Below are 15,291 nucleotides of genomic sequence, written 5' to 3'. Positions count from 1 at the left end.
TTTCGAGTGGCCATGCATGGGGGTTCACTTCCATGGGCTACAATTTTAGATACTAGAGGTAGACAAAGTGGTCATAACCACTGCTTTTTGTCAGATTTTCTGACGATTAGCGATTTGTTTTCAGAATGTGCATTATTTCCAGTTCCTTCCTGGAAAGTATACCTGCCAAGTATTTTTGAGAAACATATCTGTGAAAACATACTGAAACAAATACTTCCCTTCCATAAAGTCATACCTCCTGCTGATATAACAGCATCAGCCCACCGAACTGTCTCTTCATTATACTCTCGACGCTTAACAAGACGAACTTCTATCCTTTCGTCCCTGTAAAGTTCAGAAAAAGTCTGAATTCTGTTATGTACTGTTCCTTGTCACAGCCTTCCAAAAAGCTGTAATGCAGCTAAGGAGTAATTGCAGACATACTTGGCTTAAAAACACTTGACACATAAATCCTGTACCACTTTCTGGTTTATTTTCAAGACCATAATAGAACATGCTAGTCAACTGAACTGAGCCAGTTCACATGACAGTTCTTTTAGGAATTACTGCTCACCTGCACCCCTCTCTTTTCAGTACTCTATTTTATTAGCATTTGAAACAGGAGGCTTCCTTTTGTTTCACATGATCCACAGATATTTGCACTGTGTCTGAAATCCTCACAGCCATACATTCTTACCGTAAGCTGTCCACAACATGCTCCACATTTTTTGTATGAATGCGATGCCGTTCCAGCAGACCAGCATAGTTAGATCCCTTCAAGGCAAGCTGCAAGACACAAATGATATTTGTAGAAGTTAAGTACAGTAAGTGCTGTTGAGCAATGCAAACAGAAGCTATAAAAAACTGCTATTTTCTCTCAGCAGAGATACATTCTTATAAGCCTTCCATTAATTACATTTCTATATACACAGCAGTCAGGTTATATTGACTAGCTCATTAAGTGAATCAAATGGCCACAGAAGTCAAGAATCATGGAATACACAAATATGCAAACAAGCATACTACATTGACTTCCATGCAACTTCAGACACTTTGCTCCTCCTGAATCTGACAACTGATTTAAAGTTTACATGAATCCATACAGTTATACTAACTATACTTCTGCCATGGGCTGAAACACCCAGTTAGCTCAAAATTGTGCTGTAGAGAAGACAGACAACAAAAAAAGCAATAGGAATGACAATTAAGGAAACAGAGCCTGGAACACCTCCAGCATTACTCTTCAAAAGGTATTTGAGCTAAAATGGAAGACTGCCAAGTGCTGACAAAGGTGACATTTTCTCTGCATCAAAAAAAGCTTAAGGACAATCTACCTAGTACCTTTGATACTGTTCCCTGAATTTTACACCACATTTGTCAAACAAGTAGATAATAACAAGACAAAATGTGTAGGTGCATTCTAGTCTCATCCATCCTGGGAACTGGAGAATTCGAATACTTAATTAATCTCAACACACTCTTCAGACCATGGAAACATTTTGCAGTTTATACAGATACAGTCATAAGCAAGCAGGTGAGATTACTGACTTGTTGGAGATTAGTTTTGCAACAAGTTTTCGTGTGAGTAATTCAGTCACCATATGTTCTTTATCTTATTTAGCGGGAAGGGGGGGGGGGAGGGCCTCATCTGGGGTTGATACTGCCAAATACGTGTGTGTGTGTATTTAGAGATAAAGAAAGTGAAAGGAAGAGGGTGCAAAGGATGTTAAGCAAAAGGAGTCTATAAATACATTCGTAGTTAAAGTGAACCTGCTTTGAGCAGCAGACTCCTGATGCTCCTTCTAGCCTGAATTAATCTACAATTATACTGTCACTGCTTCCTTTTCCCTGAACAGTTAAAACCAATTTATCAGCTGAGAAACAGAACTTCTAGAGTTTGTCCAGAGGAATTCATCTGTGCCAGAAGCTCTAAACAGCTACTTCCAGCAATTTATTCAAGTGCCTTTATTCAAAGTTTTAAACCGTTCCAAGAGAAAGTGGTGCCAGACAGCCTTGTCTAATCCCATTTTCATAGACTTCTCAACTCCAGAGAGAAGTGGAGAGGACTGTCAGGATATGACAGTTGAAGTCAACCACAATCCAATACCCATGAAATGAAATCTTTACTCATCTGACACCCATTCACGTCAAGAAATCCAACCATGAGCTAAGCACATGAGATGGACTACGTACCAAAGTAGTTACAGACAAGGATGTAATTGGCTGCTCTGGAACTGCATTGCTGTTCCGCTCAGTGTATTTACAATTGCAGGAACAAAATCTTCAGGTGGTCCTAGAGCCAGGATCAGGAAACCACTTCCAACAGAGACTCAGAGGCTGCCTGGATGTATCAACAGCACTAAAGGAAGACAGTGAAAGCACCTGCCTGCCAGCTATGCATGATCACACACAGACATGTGTGGATGATCAGAAAACATCCAGATAAATATTGCAGGTTTTTCCAAAGCTTGTTTGCATTGGTTTACTGGGATACTGGGTATTATGTCCCATTAATTGCCTCACACACTTAAATCCTCTGTTTCTACTCCTGAGCTACAATGCCTGTGCACCCCAGACATCTCTTGGTCTTGCAGAGTCCATGGTGTTGCACTGGAAACTTGAACGATGCCCCTGTGGGCTCTGGGGAGTGAAAGATTACAGAGGGCTATTCTAGTTACAGCACAGCCCATTGCCAGGTCTGCTGTCACCCTCCCATCATCCACTTGGAGGGGAAAGGAAAAGGTAGAAAGGAAAAGAGGTATTTGTCTCCCATAGACATCTGCTGCTGAGCAGCACAGGTCTAATTTGCTAGAAGAATTTTCAATTCCACATTCAAAGCACAAATTCACCTTGCCTTACCACAAGAACAAGAAATCCACAATAAATTTCCAAAAAACACCATTACTAAAATCAGGGTTCTTCTAGAATTCTCTGCAGCAAATGAAAAAAGCACCTGACAAGCAGACTGCTGCAACAGCACACTTTTTTCAGACTGCTGTTAGTTCCACACAAAATAGAAAACACAAACTCCATCTTGCAATTTCATGTACCTCATTTATTTGGCTAATTTGTCAGCATGCTATCTTTCAACTTGATGGAAGAGAGCTTTTATCTCAGAACAATAACAATGTAATATTCTCTGTGTGATCATTTGCAGGTTTTTAAGCCATCAACATCAGTAGAAGCCAACAGCTAGCATTTCCCTGGCTTCCATGGACCAGGAAGGAGAGGTATGGGTAGAGCCATTGCTAGGGAACAGAGTCTGTTCTGTAACTTACATTTGCCATAGCTGAGTTAAATTATTTCATCAACAGCTTCAGAAAACAGAAGAGGTTTCCCAGCAAATAAAGTATCAGTATTCTGACAACAGGATAAACCATTTCAGCAGCACTGTAGAACAGGCATTGAATGCGTAGATCTCTTCTTTGAATTTAGCTCTAGAACTAGTACACATTACTAAGCAAGAAAAATGAAAAGTTAGGGCCTTTAGTTTAGTTAGGGCTACACTTATGGAGTTATTAAATTGTTCTGATTTGCAAAAGGCTCCAGAGATTACAACAGTCTGTTCATCTCCAGCCTCATTCTCTGTGTTCAGAGATAACTTGCAAGTTCATTCATCTAAGAACTCACAAAGGGGAAGCCCAACTGAGCCTGACCACAGTCAAGTATATCCAACAGGAATGCTAATCAGCAGCTGCTCTCACTCGACTACTCTGAAGAACCAGAGAAGTGCCTACAGTCCTTGTGGTCAGAAGCACAGAATCACAGAGTGGCTGAGCTAGAACAGACCTCTGGTCCAACCCCAAGCTCAAGCAGGGTCACCTGAATCCATCTGTCCAGATCCAGATGGCTTTAGAAGATCTTCACAGATGGAGCCTCTACCACATCGCTGGGCAATTTGTGCCAGTGTCCAGTCACCCTCACAGCAAAAAGGGTGTTCAGACAATGTTCAGACAGATGTACCTGTATTTCACTGCCTCTGCTCCTGCCTCATATCCAGCACCTCAGTGCCACACTAAAACTATGACAAATGCATAGTGTAAGACCTGTAAGTCACAGATCCTGCCAGGGAACCTGCCCCAGTTGGGCTGCTCTCTCCATAGGCCACAGGTCCTGCCAGGAGTCTGCTCCAGCACAGGCTTCCCACGGGGTCACAGCCTCCTTCAGGCACATCCACCTGCTCTGGTGTGGCTCCTCCAGAGGCTGCAGGTGGATCTCTGCTCCCCCCTGGACCTCCCTGGGCTGCAGGGGCACAGCTGTCTCGCCGAGGGCTGCACCAGGGGCTGCAGGGGAATCTCTGCTCTGGCTCCTGGAGCAGCTCCTGCCCCTCCTCCTTCACTGGCCCTGTGTCTGCAGAGATGTTCCTCTCACACATTCCCACTCCTCTCTGAGAGCAATTTTATTTGCACAGTAATTTTTTTCCCCTCTTAAATATGTTACCAACTGAGATGACACTACCACCTCTAAATGGCTTGACCTGCGCCAGTGAGTGTCCGTCTCGGATCTGTCTAGCATTAGCTCTAAGACATGGAGGAAGCTTCTGGCAGCTTCTTACAGGAGCCACAGCTGTAGTCCTCCCCACTACCGAAACCTGGCCACACAAACCTAATACACTCAACCTTTTGCTATTGACAGGGCCAGTTTCAGTAGAGTTATGTTGGCAGTACAGTTTGCAATTAATGTACAGTAATACAGTGGATTAACCCATTTAGGGACACCCAGCTCCTTTAAGGGCCTGCAGTCCAGCTCATTCAGACTTGCACAAGTGCTCTGAAACCCTCTCTAAAGTGAACTTTACAATCAGTCTCAGTGAGCAGCTGCAGGTTCTGAGAGAACTTCAAATGCACTGGCATCTGATAATTTATTAGCTAAAAAATCCAATCCATAAAGGCACTGTTTTCAGGAAGGCTTTAATAATGAGTATTTATTTTACCTAAAGCATCAGAAAAACCAGTCAGGTTCCTGACACAAACTCCTCCTGTGGATCAGAAGTACCAAGGCTCAGGTTTAAGCCTCCCATAAGGCCTTGAACACAAATCAAGTTTTCCAATACAAAGTACTGTTGAGCTGCAAGTCATAGCATTAAATCCAATTCCTCCTCCCTTCCCAGTCTGGATTACTACATATTATACAGGCTCTATCCACTTTCTTTTAAAAAAATGTGCTAAATTAACCAATGCAGTAAGTCAGTTCTTACCACACAAGAAAAGCAAGAAGGCTGGAGTTACCTGACCAGCACTACTAACTGATTTACTAACTTGCTGTCAGTTGCTCAGTATTTTTCACAATATAGTTCCTGGCTACTTGCTATGTTTCTACCAGTTTGCTGCACCACCCCTCATACTGCAGAAGTCCAGAGGACTACTTTAGCTAGGAATATTCTTTCCTTTTATTTTCCTCACTTTCTTCTTCAGTAATTTAGACCCCTCACTGTCATTACACTGTCAGGGCAAGCCTTCGAATGCTGCTTACAATACACTAATGTATGTTCTGTAGAATAATGACTATGAAGTATAGATATTGTAGCATTTTATATACCATTACTTCTGTAATAGCTGATTTAACTGCAACATTACGTTCCTGAAGTTTTACAGAATTGCTGCTTTAGGGCAAGAGTTTGAGGCATACATGAAAAAAAGTTAAAATGCCATGAACTGTTTTCTTACTGTTGTTCATCCACCACATTAAAGCATTATTGTCATTTTAACCACATCTGAAGAATACACATAGTGGCTTGCAATTCAAAGGCTAAGGCAGAGCAAATTGTTGTGTTAACTATAAACAGTGGTAACTGCTTTCTTTGCTAAAAGATTTCTAGAAAACCTGTGCAATCCAGGCAATTCAATCATTCTCATTAATTCAGCACAACACCAACATGATGCTGTAAATCACAACTAATGAAGTACTTAAAACCAGCAATAAAGTCACTTCCAAGAAGCAGCCTTCTTCAGCTGTATAAAGCATAGTACGATTGGTAATACAGTCAAAGAAGTTTAATTTAGGTGAATTACACTGAAATGCCCTATTTTTGTATCTATTTGCTATATGTGACTGAGTATACTTGAACGGTGTGCTAGAAAAACAAATCTTATGGAAAAAATAATTACTACATCACATTTAATTGTATCCATCATTTTCCAGACCCCTCTTAGAATAACAGCATAGGAGGAACAATTTAATAAAGCAGATGCCAGTACAGTGACTTAACACCAATGCAATTATATCAAATTTCAATGGTAAAGATAAACAAATGAACACCATGTTTGTGTAACCTGAGAAACATTTACAGCCATCTCAGTTTCCAGTGGATTAGTTCAAAAATTTTATTTCTGAAAAAAAAAGTGTCTTTAGCTTTATCGAATCCTAGTGGGATATAACCTGTGTCTTGAATTCTGTATGCTTCAATTCATGAAACTGAGTTTGTACTTCTCCCTCTTTTCAGGATAAGGTAGAGAATAGTAGAGTCCTAACAGCTTTAAAACACTATATGTGTTCTGTAAAAGAACATCCACTGAAAAAATTCACATTACATGGTAAGAAGAGATGGGTAGCCTGAATTCAACAGAACAATGAAAAACTTCACAGTATCACCTCATTCATTACGGAAGTTTCTATTTAATATTCATACCTTAAAATATACCCTGTACATCTGGATCCACAAGAGGACACGAGGTTAACTGCCCTCATACTTAGTGATTTTCAGAAAAGCAACATTTTTTTAGTTGTCTGATAAATTACCAGATTTTATTTTAAAATTAGAATTCAGTTGAACTTTGAAGTTTGCATACTGCTTTTTCATTTGCTGCCTTCTTTGCATTTGCAAAAATCTCAGTATTCTGAAAACATCAGCATAGTACTTTCTAGATAAGTGTTTGAGAGGATCACAGGCATCAGTACTGAAGCACAGTCTTCTAAACCAGAAATCTAAGAACAAAATACCTGGATATTTTCCAAAACCATATCTTCAGGTGGTGGTATGAGAGTTCCACGCCTGTAACACTAGTACCCAGGAAAAGTAATTCAGAAGTGATACTGAAAGGGTATCTTTCACCACCTAATATAAAAAATAGCAAAGAATTTTTCTGTAATTAAAACCAAAAATTCATCACCTATCAAGTTAAAGGTAAAAGAGTACATTTTCCACAAGAAGTGGCATGAAAACTTTACTGCATGGGCTAGCAACAACTAATGCTGTACACATCTAAACTAGGAGCAGAAGGGTGGGAGGACAGTGTTCTGCTACAGACACCCCCCCCCACATCCCATCCACAGCTCTGCAGGGCTGTTTTGGCACACAACATAGGAGCCCCAGCTGAAGCTCACCTACCTGCTGGGCAACATTTCTTCCTTCCTTCCTGGCCAGCCCTGCTGAGGATGTTGCTGCTGCCCTATGCATCACCTCTGCCAGTTCTCACTGGCCTCATTCAGGGGAAGCAATATCCTGACAACAGGTTACCTCTTCCCTACCCAGACACCAGTTTTCTATAAAGCTGTATGAACTTCACATCACTGAGATTACCACCCCTAGCAATTAGTTGCAGTGGTCCAAGAGAGCCAAAACTTGTTCCAAACCTACAACTTGCTCTCCCTCCCTGCTCCAAATAAAGAACCACAAACCAGCCACAACAATATATCAATATCAACTCTGGTCCACACTGAACAACTTCCTTCCAATTAAGACCAAGACAAACAAAACTTTTCATATGACAAGACATTTTCAGAGATAATTAGAATTGTGTATGAAATGTATTTGGACAGGTAAATTGTTCATCTTCCCTAAATACCTTACAGCTGCGAGAAGTCAGTAAATTACCACATCTGCACTATCAAACAAAACAAAAACCAGAAGTCGGGAAACAAGCTCTTTTACTGGGGCATTATATTCTCTTGGTTTATGTAAGGACAACAGCAGTGGTTCCTCTGTATGGATTTACTGAGAGTGAAATAAACAGAACATGAAACAGCCTTCAGTATTAGTTGACTGAATCATTCATTTTTGTAACTAGTCATATTTAGATGCTAACCACAGTAAGATAGGTCAAAAGAAATGCAAATTGCTGTCACTTCTGGTAAACAACTGTAGGGACTTGGGAGAAAGATTAGTATAACTTAGAGTTGGTAACTGCAAGTTTTAGAAATCCAACAGCCCCTTAAGCTTCATAAAGCAAAGAGAGTGTTTAGTAGATCTGTAAAAGTAGCCCTTGCTCTCCATCTTTCCACCAATAGTTTTGCTCTTCTGCTGTCTGGACTGTTCCTTGACCTCTCCTATCGCTGTCTGCAGAGAGAAAGAATATTTGAGTTCTGGAATTGTGACCCTGCAGCTTTGACTCTGCAACATTTCATAGTGTTTGTATAATACAATTCACTTAGCGTCCAAAAGTAAGGCTACAGAAGGGTTATGCTACAGGTGCCCAGGGCCTTTATGGCTTATTAGAAATGTCAGCCAGTCACCTCCATTACTGGTATTCTGCTTCTTGAAGGATACTATGATTTATACTGAGTATATCATAGATAAAGACATATACTATGATCTGTATAATATTCTAGTACATATTGGCATATGCCAATGATTCATCTTCAGCCTCCTTAAACATGGAACAAATCTCATCTCATTAGGATGTGTGCCCAAAGGCACCACCATTTCTGCATCAAGTTACTCACTGAATATTCAGCCTCAATACATAAACACACTGATTGAAACAGCTACATTCAAGATTGCCCGCCTGTCTTGGTGATCAGGCTGAACTGATTAAGCCCATAATTTTCATTAATTGTGCTATACTGATATCTGAAGTTTCCAAGTACAGACATCAGCTATCTTCTAGAAACTTGCAAACATGTCTTTTGCTCACAACAGGCAGGCAACAAACCAGGTAAGGTTGCTCAAATCTAAACCTCCAACAGTGCCTTGAAACTGAATTTCTGTATTTCAGATAGCCAGTGTCTGGACATCTGAAGGTCCATGACAGAGGATGACAGCACCATGCTCTTCCTTTGGTGCCAGCTCCCTTACACCACAAGCCTCCTCCAGGACCAACCAAGCCTGAGCCCCTACAACACAATCCCCACCACCGTCTGGATCAGCCAGCAGGTCCGAGCATCAAAGGAGCCAAACCTCCCCTACACTCTTTTGCTTTCACTCTTTGCCTGTATCCCAGCCTGAGGCTTTCACATGAACACCCTGCCTTCTGTATGGCCCTTCAACACAACCGTGCTGCAAAGCCAAAGAACTGTGCCTGGGCTCATTTCTGCGATCAGCTGCCTTGGAGCAGTTTCTGAAGTCTCCCCAGGAGAAAATGAGACACAGGGAACATGGACTGCAGCTAACACCAGGGAGCAAAATGCATCGTGTTCTCAAGCTGCCCACAATGGCACTGTGGGGGAAGGACACTTGACAGCAATCACTCTGCTACAAAGTGATCACCCCAACAGTAAGGATGAGTCTTCTGAACCTTCACATAATATATTCAGTGAGGCTGCCATTAACTCAGTCTGAGGAAAAAAGACCTGAGACCAGAGTCACAGAAGAATGCAAATACTGAAATTTTTACAGGTTAGCTAAAAAAATTTAAGAAATAGGCAGCAAGGATAATTCCTTTGCTCTCTTATTTTCTGTTTCAAAAACAAAATTCTGCCAAGACCTTTTCAATGTGTTCTTGCACAAATCTTTGTATTCCCGCCCATACAGCAAGAGCTTAACTCAATATTGCTACACACATAGTTAGGCAAGTTGGGCTTTGTCTACCTGGCGACACCAAGTTTTATTGCTGCAATTCCTCACAAGGCAGTATTTTAAGGGGAAAGGTAGATATTAAAAAAGCACCAGTCCTAGAAAAGAAATTCTAGAACCATCACAAATACCAAATACATTTATTGTGGACCTGTAAGTTTCTCCAAAAGGACAAACTCTAAGGTGTTTCTGCAACTATTATAATCACTCACTGAGTTCACAGTTACTTCTTTAAAAACGCATATTGAGAGCAACACAGGTTACCAATCATGCAAAATATGCATTCTCACGAAAAAAGAAACTGCAGCTACCACTACATTAGTCATGAGCACCTTAAGGGCTGTGCAATACTGCTCACTGATTCAGTGTCCCAGTCCTGCCTGTACAGAAGCAGTTTGGGAAAAGTAACCAAACAAACCCAATCTGCTTTTCCTGGGCTTAACTGCACACTGAGGACAACCTTCATATTCAACAAGAAGAAATAATTTCTCACAAGAGCTAAATGAAAAGTCTTACAGTAGAGCTGTGAGAGACCTTTTTTGCCCCCTAACATGTGTATGAAATGAAGTACTGGAACACTTCAGCAACAGGAAGCTACATGAGAATCAACACAGACTGATATTCAACTTGTTGAACTGTAACTGTAAAACATGTAAAAAATGTCTGGACAGAAATTCCATAGGAGGTAAAAGACCAACTGAAGCACATAGACATTGCTGTAGATACTGTACACTTTATCCCTGCTTCATACAAAGCAAGGCTACGCAGCCATTTGTCCTTGCCACATAAGTTAAGCACATGTACCAGTTTAGTCTAAATGTTGCAAAGTAACAGAGATCTGAAGTATTTCCAGTTGTAAGAGACCAAAGACTTGACAGACACAAACGAATCTGTGGACAAATTAAAGTAATGGACTTATCCAAAATAAAGGCATAAAAATATGAGCTCATGACATGGACTTCACAGACTGCTGGCAGCCAAAGTAACTCCTGCAGGTACCTTTTTTCAACCCACCCGCGACAAATGAACACGGGAAGACAGCTACCGGGTACAGGGAGAACTGGATGAGGTCACTGAGCATGATGGAGATGAAAACAAGACACCGGGCACATACCAACTCTCAGAGACACTTGCTTTCCTTAGTATACCTTCAGTAATGGACCTTTACATAAAGGTTTCTTAGAGACTAAAGAAAAAGGCTTTTCTAAAAACTGTAACAAGAAGGGTAGATCTGAGAGAGACTTGTCCGTTTGAATAGAGGAAAATACGTAAAGGATGGAGTGAGGACGTGAGGCAAGAAAACGGAGGAAATGCCAATCAGTCCACGCTAAGGCACAGAGGGGATTTTTTACAACACTGTGCTTTCCTCAGCATGCACTTCTCTTATCTTTATACTACACACAGTAAGAAAAAGACTGCAGTTTGCTGAGGGCCACTGGAATCCCTCCGAGGGTAAAACCCAAACACGCTTACTACACAAGTCTCTGGGCAGCCTGCAAGCGATGAATGTCCAGAGGCGCCACTCGTGCCCCTCTCCAGGCCGTGCCGCTTAGCAGCTCCATCAGGATCAGGGGCCCGGGGACGGAAGAGACGGCAGGGCAGAGCCGCCGGCAGCCGGGGCAGAGCGCGGGGACAGAGGCCGCGACCCCGCTCACCTCCACGGCCGCCGGCTCCGCCCCACCAAGGCCCGGGGAACACCAGGAACACTCGGACACAGCGGTCCGGCGGCGTCGCCGGAGCCGGGTATCACCTCGGAAACCTCTCCGAAATCGGGCATCACCCCGGTCGTCTCTCGCCGGAACCAGGCATCACCCTGGGAACCCCCCAAACGCTGCGGCAGCCCCGCGGCAACGCCCTCGGTGTCCAGGACCGCCGGCCCCTCCCGCCGCTCACCAGCTGCTTCAGGTCCTCCTCAGAGAGCCCGGCGTAGCGGTACCGCTGCTGCTCGAACTCGTACCGCGTCGTCTTCACCACCACCGCCACCCGCGAAGGCCGGAACCCGCCCCCCGCCGCCCCCGACCCGAACGGCGCGGCCCCCGCCGCCCCACGCCCGGCTGCCGCCGCCGCCGCGGAGGGGCTCAGCCCGCCGAGCGCGAGTAGGCGCCGGTGGGCGCCGCCGAGCAGCGGCAGCCACGGCAGGGAGGAGGAAGCCGCCGTCCGCTGGCAGAGCAGCGCGGAGCGGCGAGCTGCCGCCCGGCCGGCGAGGCAGAGGCGGCTACAGGGGAAGCCCCAAGAGGAAAACATCTCCCGGGCTCTGCGCCGCTCCCCGGGGCGGGCGCGGCGCTGCCGGCGGCGGCTACGGCCGCTCTGCGGCGGCGCCCGGCACACATGGCCCGGCCGCACCCGCCGCCCCGCCCTCCCCGCGCGCAGCCGCCGGCGCCGCCAATAGGGAGCTGCGCCGCCGGACACCCGCCCCCCTGGGGGCGGGGCCTGGGCGCTATCTCTGGCGCGTGCGCCGTCCCCAGCCAACCGGGGCACAGCGCGCGGCGCGCGCGTGCCCCGCCCCGCGCCCCGCCCCACGCCCCGCCCCGCGCCCCTGGGGAGAGCCGTCTGCGCATGCGCAGAGAAGAACCATCGGCCGCGCCCCCCCCCCCCCCCTCCGCCGGTCCCTGCCCACGCCTGCTTGGCCCCGCCCCGGCTCCTGCCGGCGCACGGGACGGGACGCGAGGCACGTAGGCGGCGCGCCGCGGATGTGCTCGCGCCCGGCCCCCCGGGCGCCGTAAAGGGTGCGGCACCGCCCCCCGCCGTGAGGGGACAGGGACAGTGACAGTGTCCCCTGTGCTTCCCGGTGCTCCCCAGTGCTTCCCAGTGCTCCCCCGTGTCCCAGGGCTCAGCAACAGTACCGCCGGTGCTTCCCGTGCCCCAAAGTGTTCCCAGTACCCGCCCCTACAGTGTTCTGTGACCCAGGGGACAGCGACAATGCCACCAGTGCCCGACTAGTCCTCTTAGTGGCCCGGGAGGCAGCGATAGTATTAAAGAGATAAAGAGGGAGAAATTACTTGGTCTTAGGTTGCGTGTGTACAAATCTCACGTGTTGCTGCTCCTGTCCTCGGTCTTTGTGACAGCTTTACAGCACCGCAGAAAGGCAAATACGAACTGATAATGGTGCATTAGCGAAACTTCAGATAGCTTTGGGGAATACACGGGAATTCTGAGACCAAGCAGTGTTCTGAGACTAACCAGCGTCCCCCAGACCCCGCGGGACAGCGAACGCGCTCTCACGACTCGTGACATGACGCCCCGTTGGAGCAGGGGGCTGCGGGGCCGGCATCACGCAGGCTGCGGAAAGAAGTCAGGTGGGATTGCCCGGCTGGGGGCTGGCCTGCTTCCCTGGGAAACTGGCGGGGGAGGGGAAAAAACATTCGGAAAATAATTCAGAAAGTAGGAAAACAGGGCACGTGCTGTGTTTTAGAAGGACTAAATACTGCATCTGGTGCGGAGAGCTGGTGAGATACATGTAGCTTGAAAGCTCCTTCTGTTATCCATGCCTGTTCTGATCTTCGTGACATTTGCCAGTGGCAGGAAGGGCGGAAAGGACCTGTCCGCAGCGTTGCGAGACAGCGTCTGGTGAGTCCAGGTAAAAAAAAAAAATTAAATAATCGATCCTGAGTTACTTTTTAACATTGTAAGCAGGCTGTCCAGAAATTCTGTAGGGGTTTGCATGATTATCAATAACTGCATGCGCAGGCGTCGACTGCCACAGACAGTCCTTCTGCACTGAAGGCTTCACTTAGACACGCATTGCTCATTACTCACCTTGTTCCTCATCTTCCCTGGGGGAAGGGATGGAAGCAGCAACTCCTGCCTGTCAATGCAGCACTCCCCTACAGTGCTTTGCCAGGAGTCTTAGGAAATAAGCATAGCTGCAGCCATTCTGCTCTTCCCACAAAACAAAGGCTCTCTCCAGACTTTGCTCGTGGGTAGGAGGATTTTTTTGTCCACTGATTAGCTTAGCCTTGAAGGAAAATATCACAAAACAGATTACCAGGAAACCAATTAAACATAAGTAATTCCCTTGCTAATCAGAAAAATCCTCATTCTGTATAACCATTAACTTTAAGGTTGTACAAAGCAGTAGGTAATACAACATCCTGGAGACCTAAAAGATATAAGAGATTTCGAAAATTTATGACTCTGTTTTCAATGGTATCTATTTCATAACTTAGTTGACCATTTAGCTGCTCCTCTAAGATTTTGTGCTTTGTGTATTGTCTATTTATATTGAATTGTTTTGATTTTTGAAAATTAAATCAGCTTCAACCATTAAGTTTGAGTATGGAACAGTATTTTATTCTGAAGTCATGCAATTATCATGTTATGGTCTTTTGAATTAATTCCCACAGCAATCTTATAAACATAAAATATGAAATATGTATTTTAAAGTGTAAATTCAAATCAGTAGATAATTAAAGTTCTGGAAACAATGCTGAAGCATGGACTATGAAGTGATTAATCCATAGTTCCCAGAAGGAAGTCTCTGATAGGCTAGCTATTTGTGTGGTACAGATTGTCTGATATCTCATTGTCTTTGTGGAAAAGGATTTAAACTTTCAATAATATATGAAATACATATGTTATAGAAAGTTTATAAAGATGGAAAAAAAAAAAACCCAAACCTTACAGTTTGCGTCTTTATAAATGGACGTACTTAAAAAATGTTCATTAGACACTAACCCTTCCCTCACTACAATTCTTGATTTGAACATACACCTGATATACAGCAAGAAGATACACATATCTGTCAAATGACCCTTTACCTATTTTGAGATATATTCAGTTTGTGACATATAACATGTCTTCATGCCCCATTTTCAATTACTTTTAAACAATATATCCAGTAGAATAAGGGACAGATTAATTCATGCAAAATTAAACAGATAAATATAGGCATTTAAACCTGGTATCCTTGTAGGACACAAATATGTACTAGGAGTGAATTTCCACTGTAATAACTTTTTGAACCCCTCGCTGACCAAAACCAACTTTAGTTTGGGCACACTTAAAAATTCTTCATGGAAACAGATGCCTCAATATTGCCTGAAGTTAGAAAAATGCTTCAGAGAAATGCCCATTTTAGACACCAAGAAGTTATAAAACATGATGTAAATTTCAAGACAATCCATAGAAAACCAGGCATCCTTAGCTCTATATGCTTCAAGTTATATTGTGAACTTTAAAAAAAACCTAGGTAATACACAAAATATTCTGTGTAACAAAGTAACTGGAAAAATTTCTACATAAATAATAAATTATTCCCTAAACTATTTTGCTAGCTGTAAAGCTGGCAATGCACAACTGTGCCAGCTGTTTTATATAAGATAATCTCCATATGTAGCCTGTTTCCACCCAAAAGAATGTATGTGTTGCTTGCAGTGCAATTACAATCTGGGACAACTATTAATTTTTACTCTATCTTGAAGTCTTTGAATAATGCCTTCTTGTGATAGTTTAATTAATAACCAGTATATAATTAACTTATCCAATTATTTGCATTGTCTAGACTTACTCTATGTAACCCTCAATGCTACTGGTAACGGAAAATGATTGTGGTTTGCTTGTGTTTAAAATGGTGATGCTATCAG

The 15,291-nt window shown here is 44.1% G+C and overlaps 1 protein-coding gene across 1 annotated transcript in view; it reads right to left on the bottom strand.

The window, feature by feature from the left end:
* The window catches only part of NADK2 (NAD kinase 2, mitochondrial), a 28,780-nt gene extending 16,762 nt beyond the window's left edge, over positions 1-12,018 (bottom strand). Inside the window, exons 1-3 of the mRNA XM_059874085.1 lie at positions 11,603-12,018; positions 677-765; positions 236-324 (exon numbers count right to left, since the gene is read on the bottom strand). Coding sequence (XP_059730068.1) covers positions 236-324; positions 677-765; positions 11,603-11,953 — 529 coding nt within the window. The 5' untranslated portion in view covers positions 11,954-12,018. The remainder of the gene's footprint in view (positions 1-235; positions 325-676; positions 766-11,602) is intronic.
* Positions 12,019-15,291: the final 3,273 nt, after the last annotated feature.

The sequence above is a fragment of the Haemorhous mexicanus genome, chromosome Z (genome assembly GCF_027477595.1).
Source record: "Haemorhous mexicanus isolate bHaeMex1 chromosome Z, bHaeMex1.pri, whole genome shotgun sequence".
In the NCBI taxonomy this organism is placed as follows: domain Eukaryota; kingdom Metazoa; phylum Chordata; class Aves; order Passeriformes; family Fringillidae; genus Haemorhous; species Haemorhous mexicanus.
This window is presented reverse-complemented; position numbering and strand designations above follow the sequence as displayed.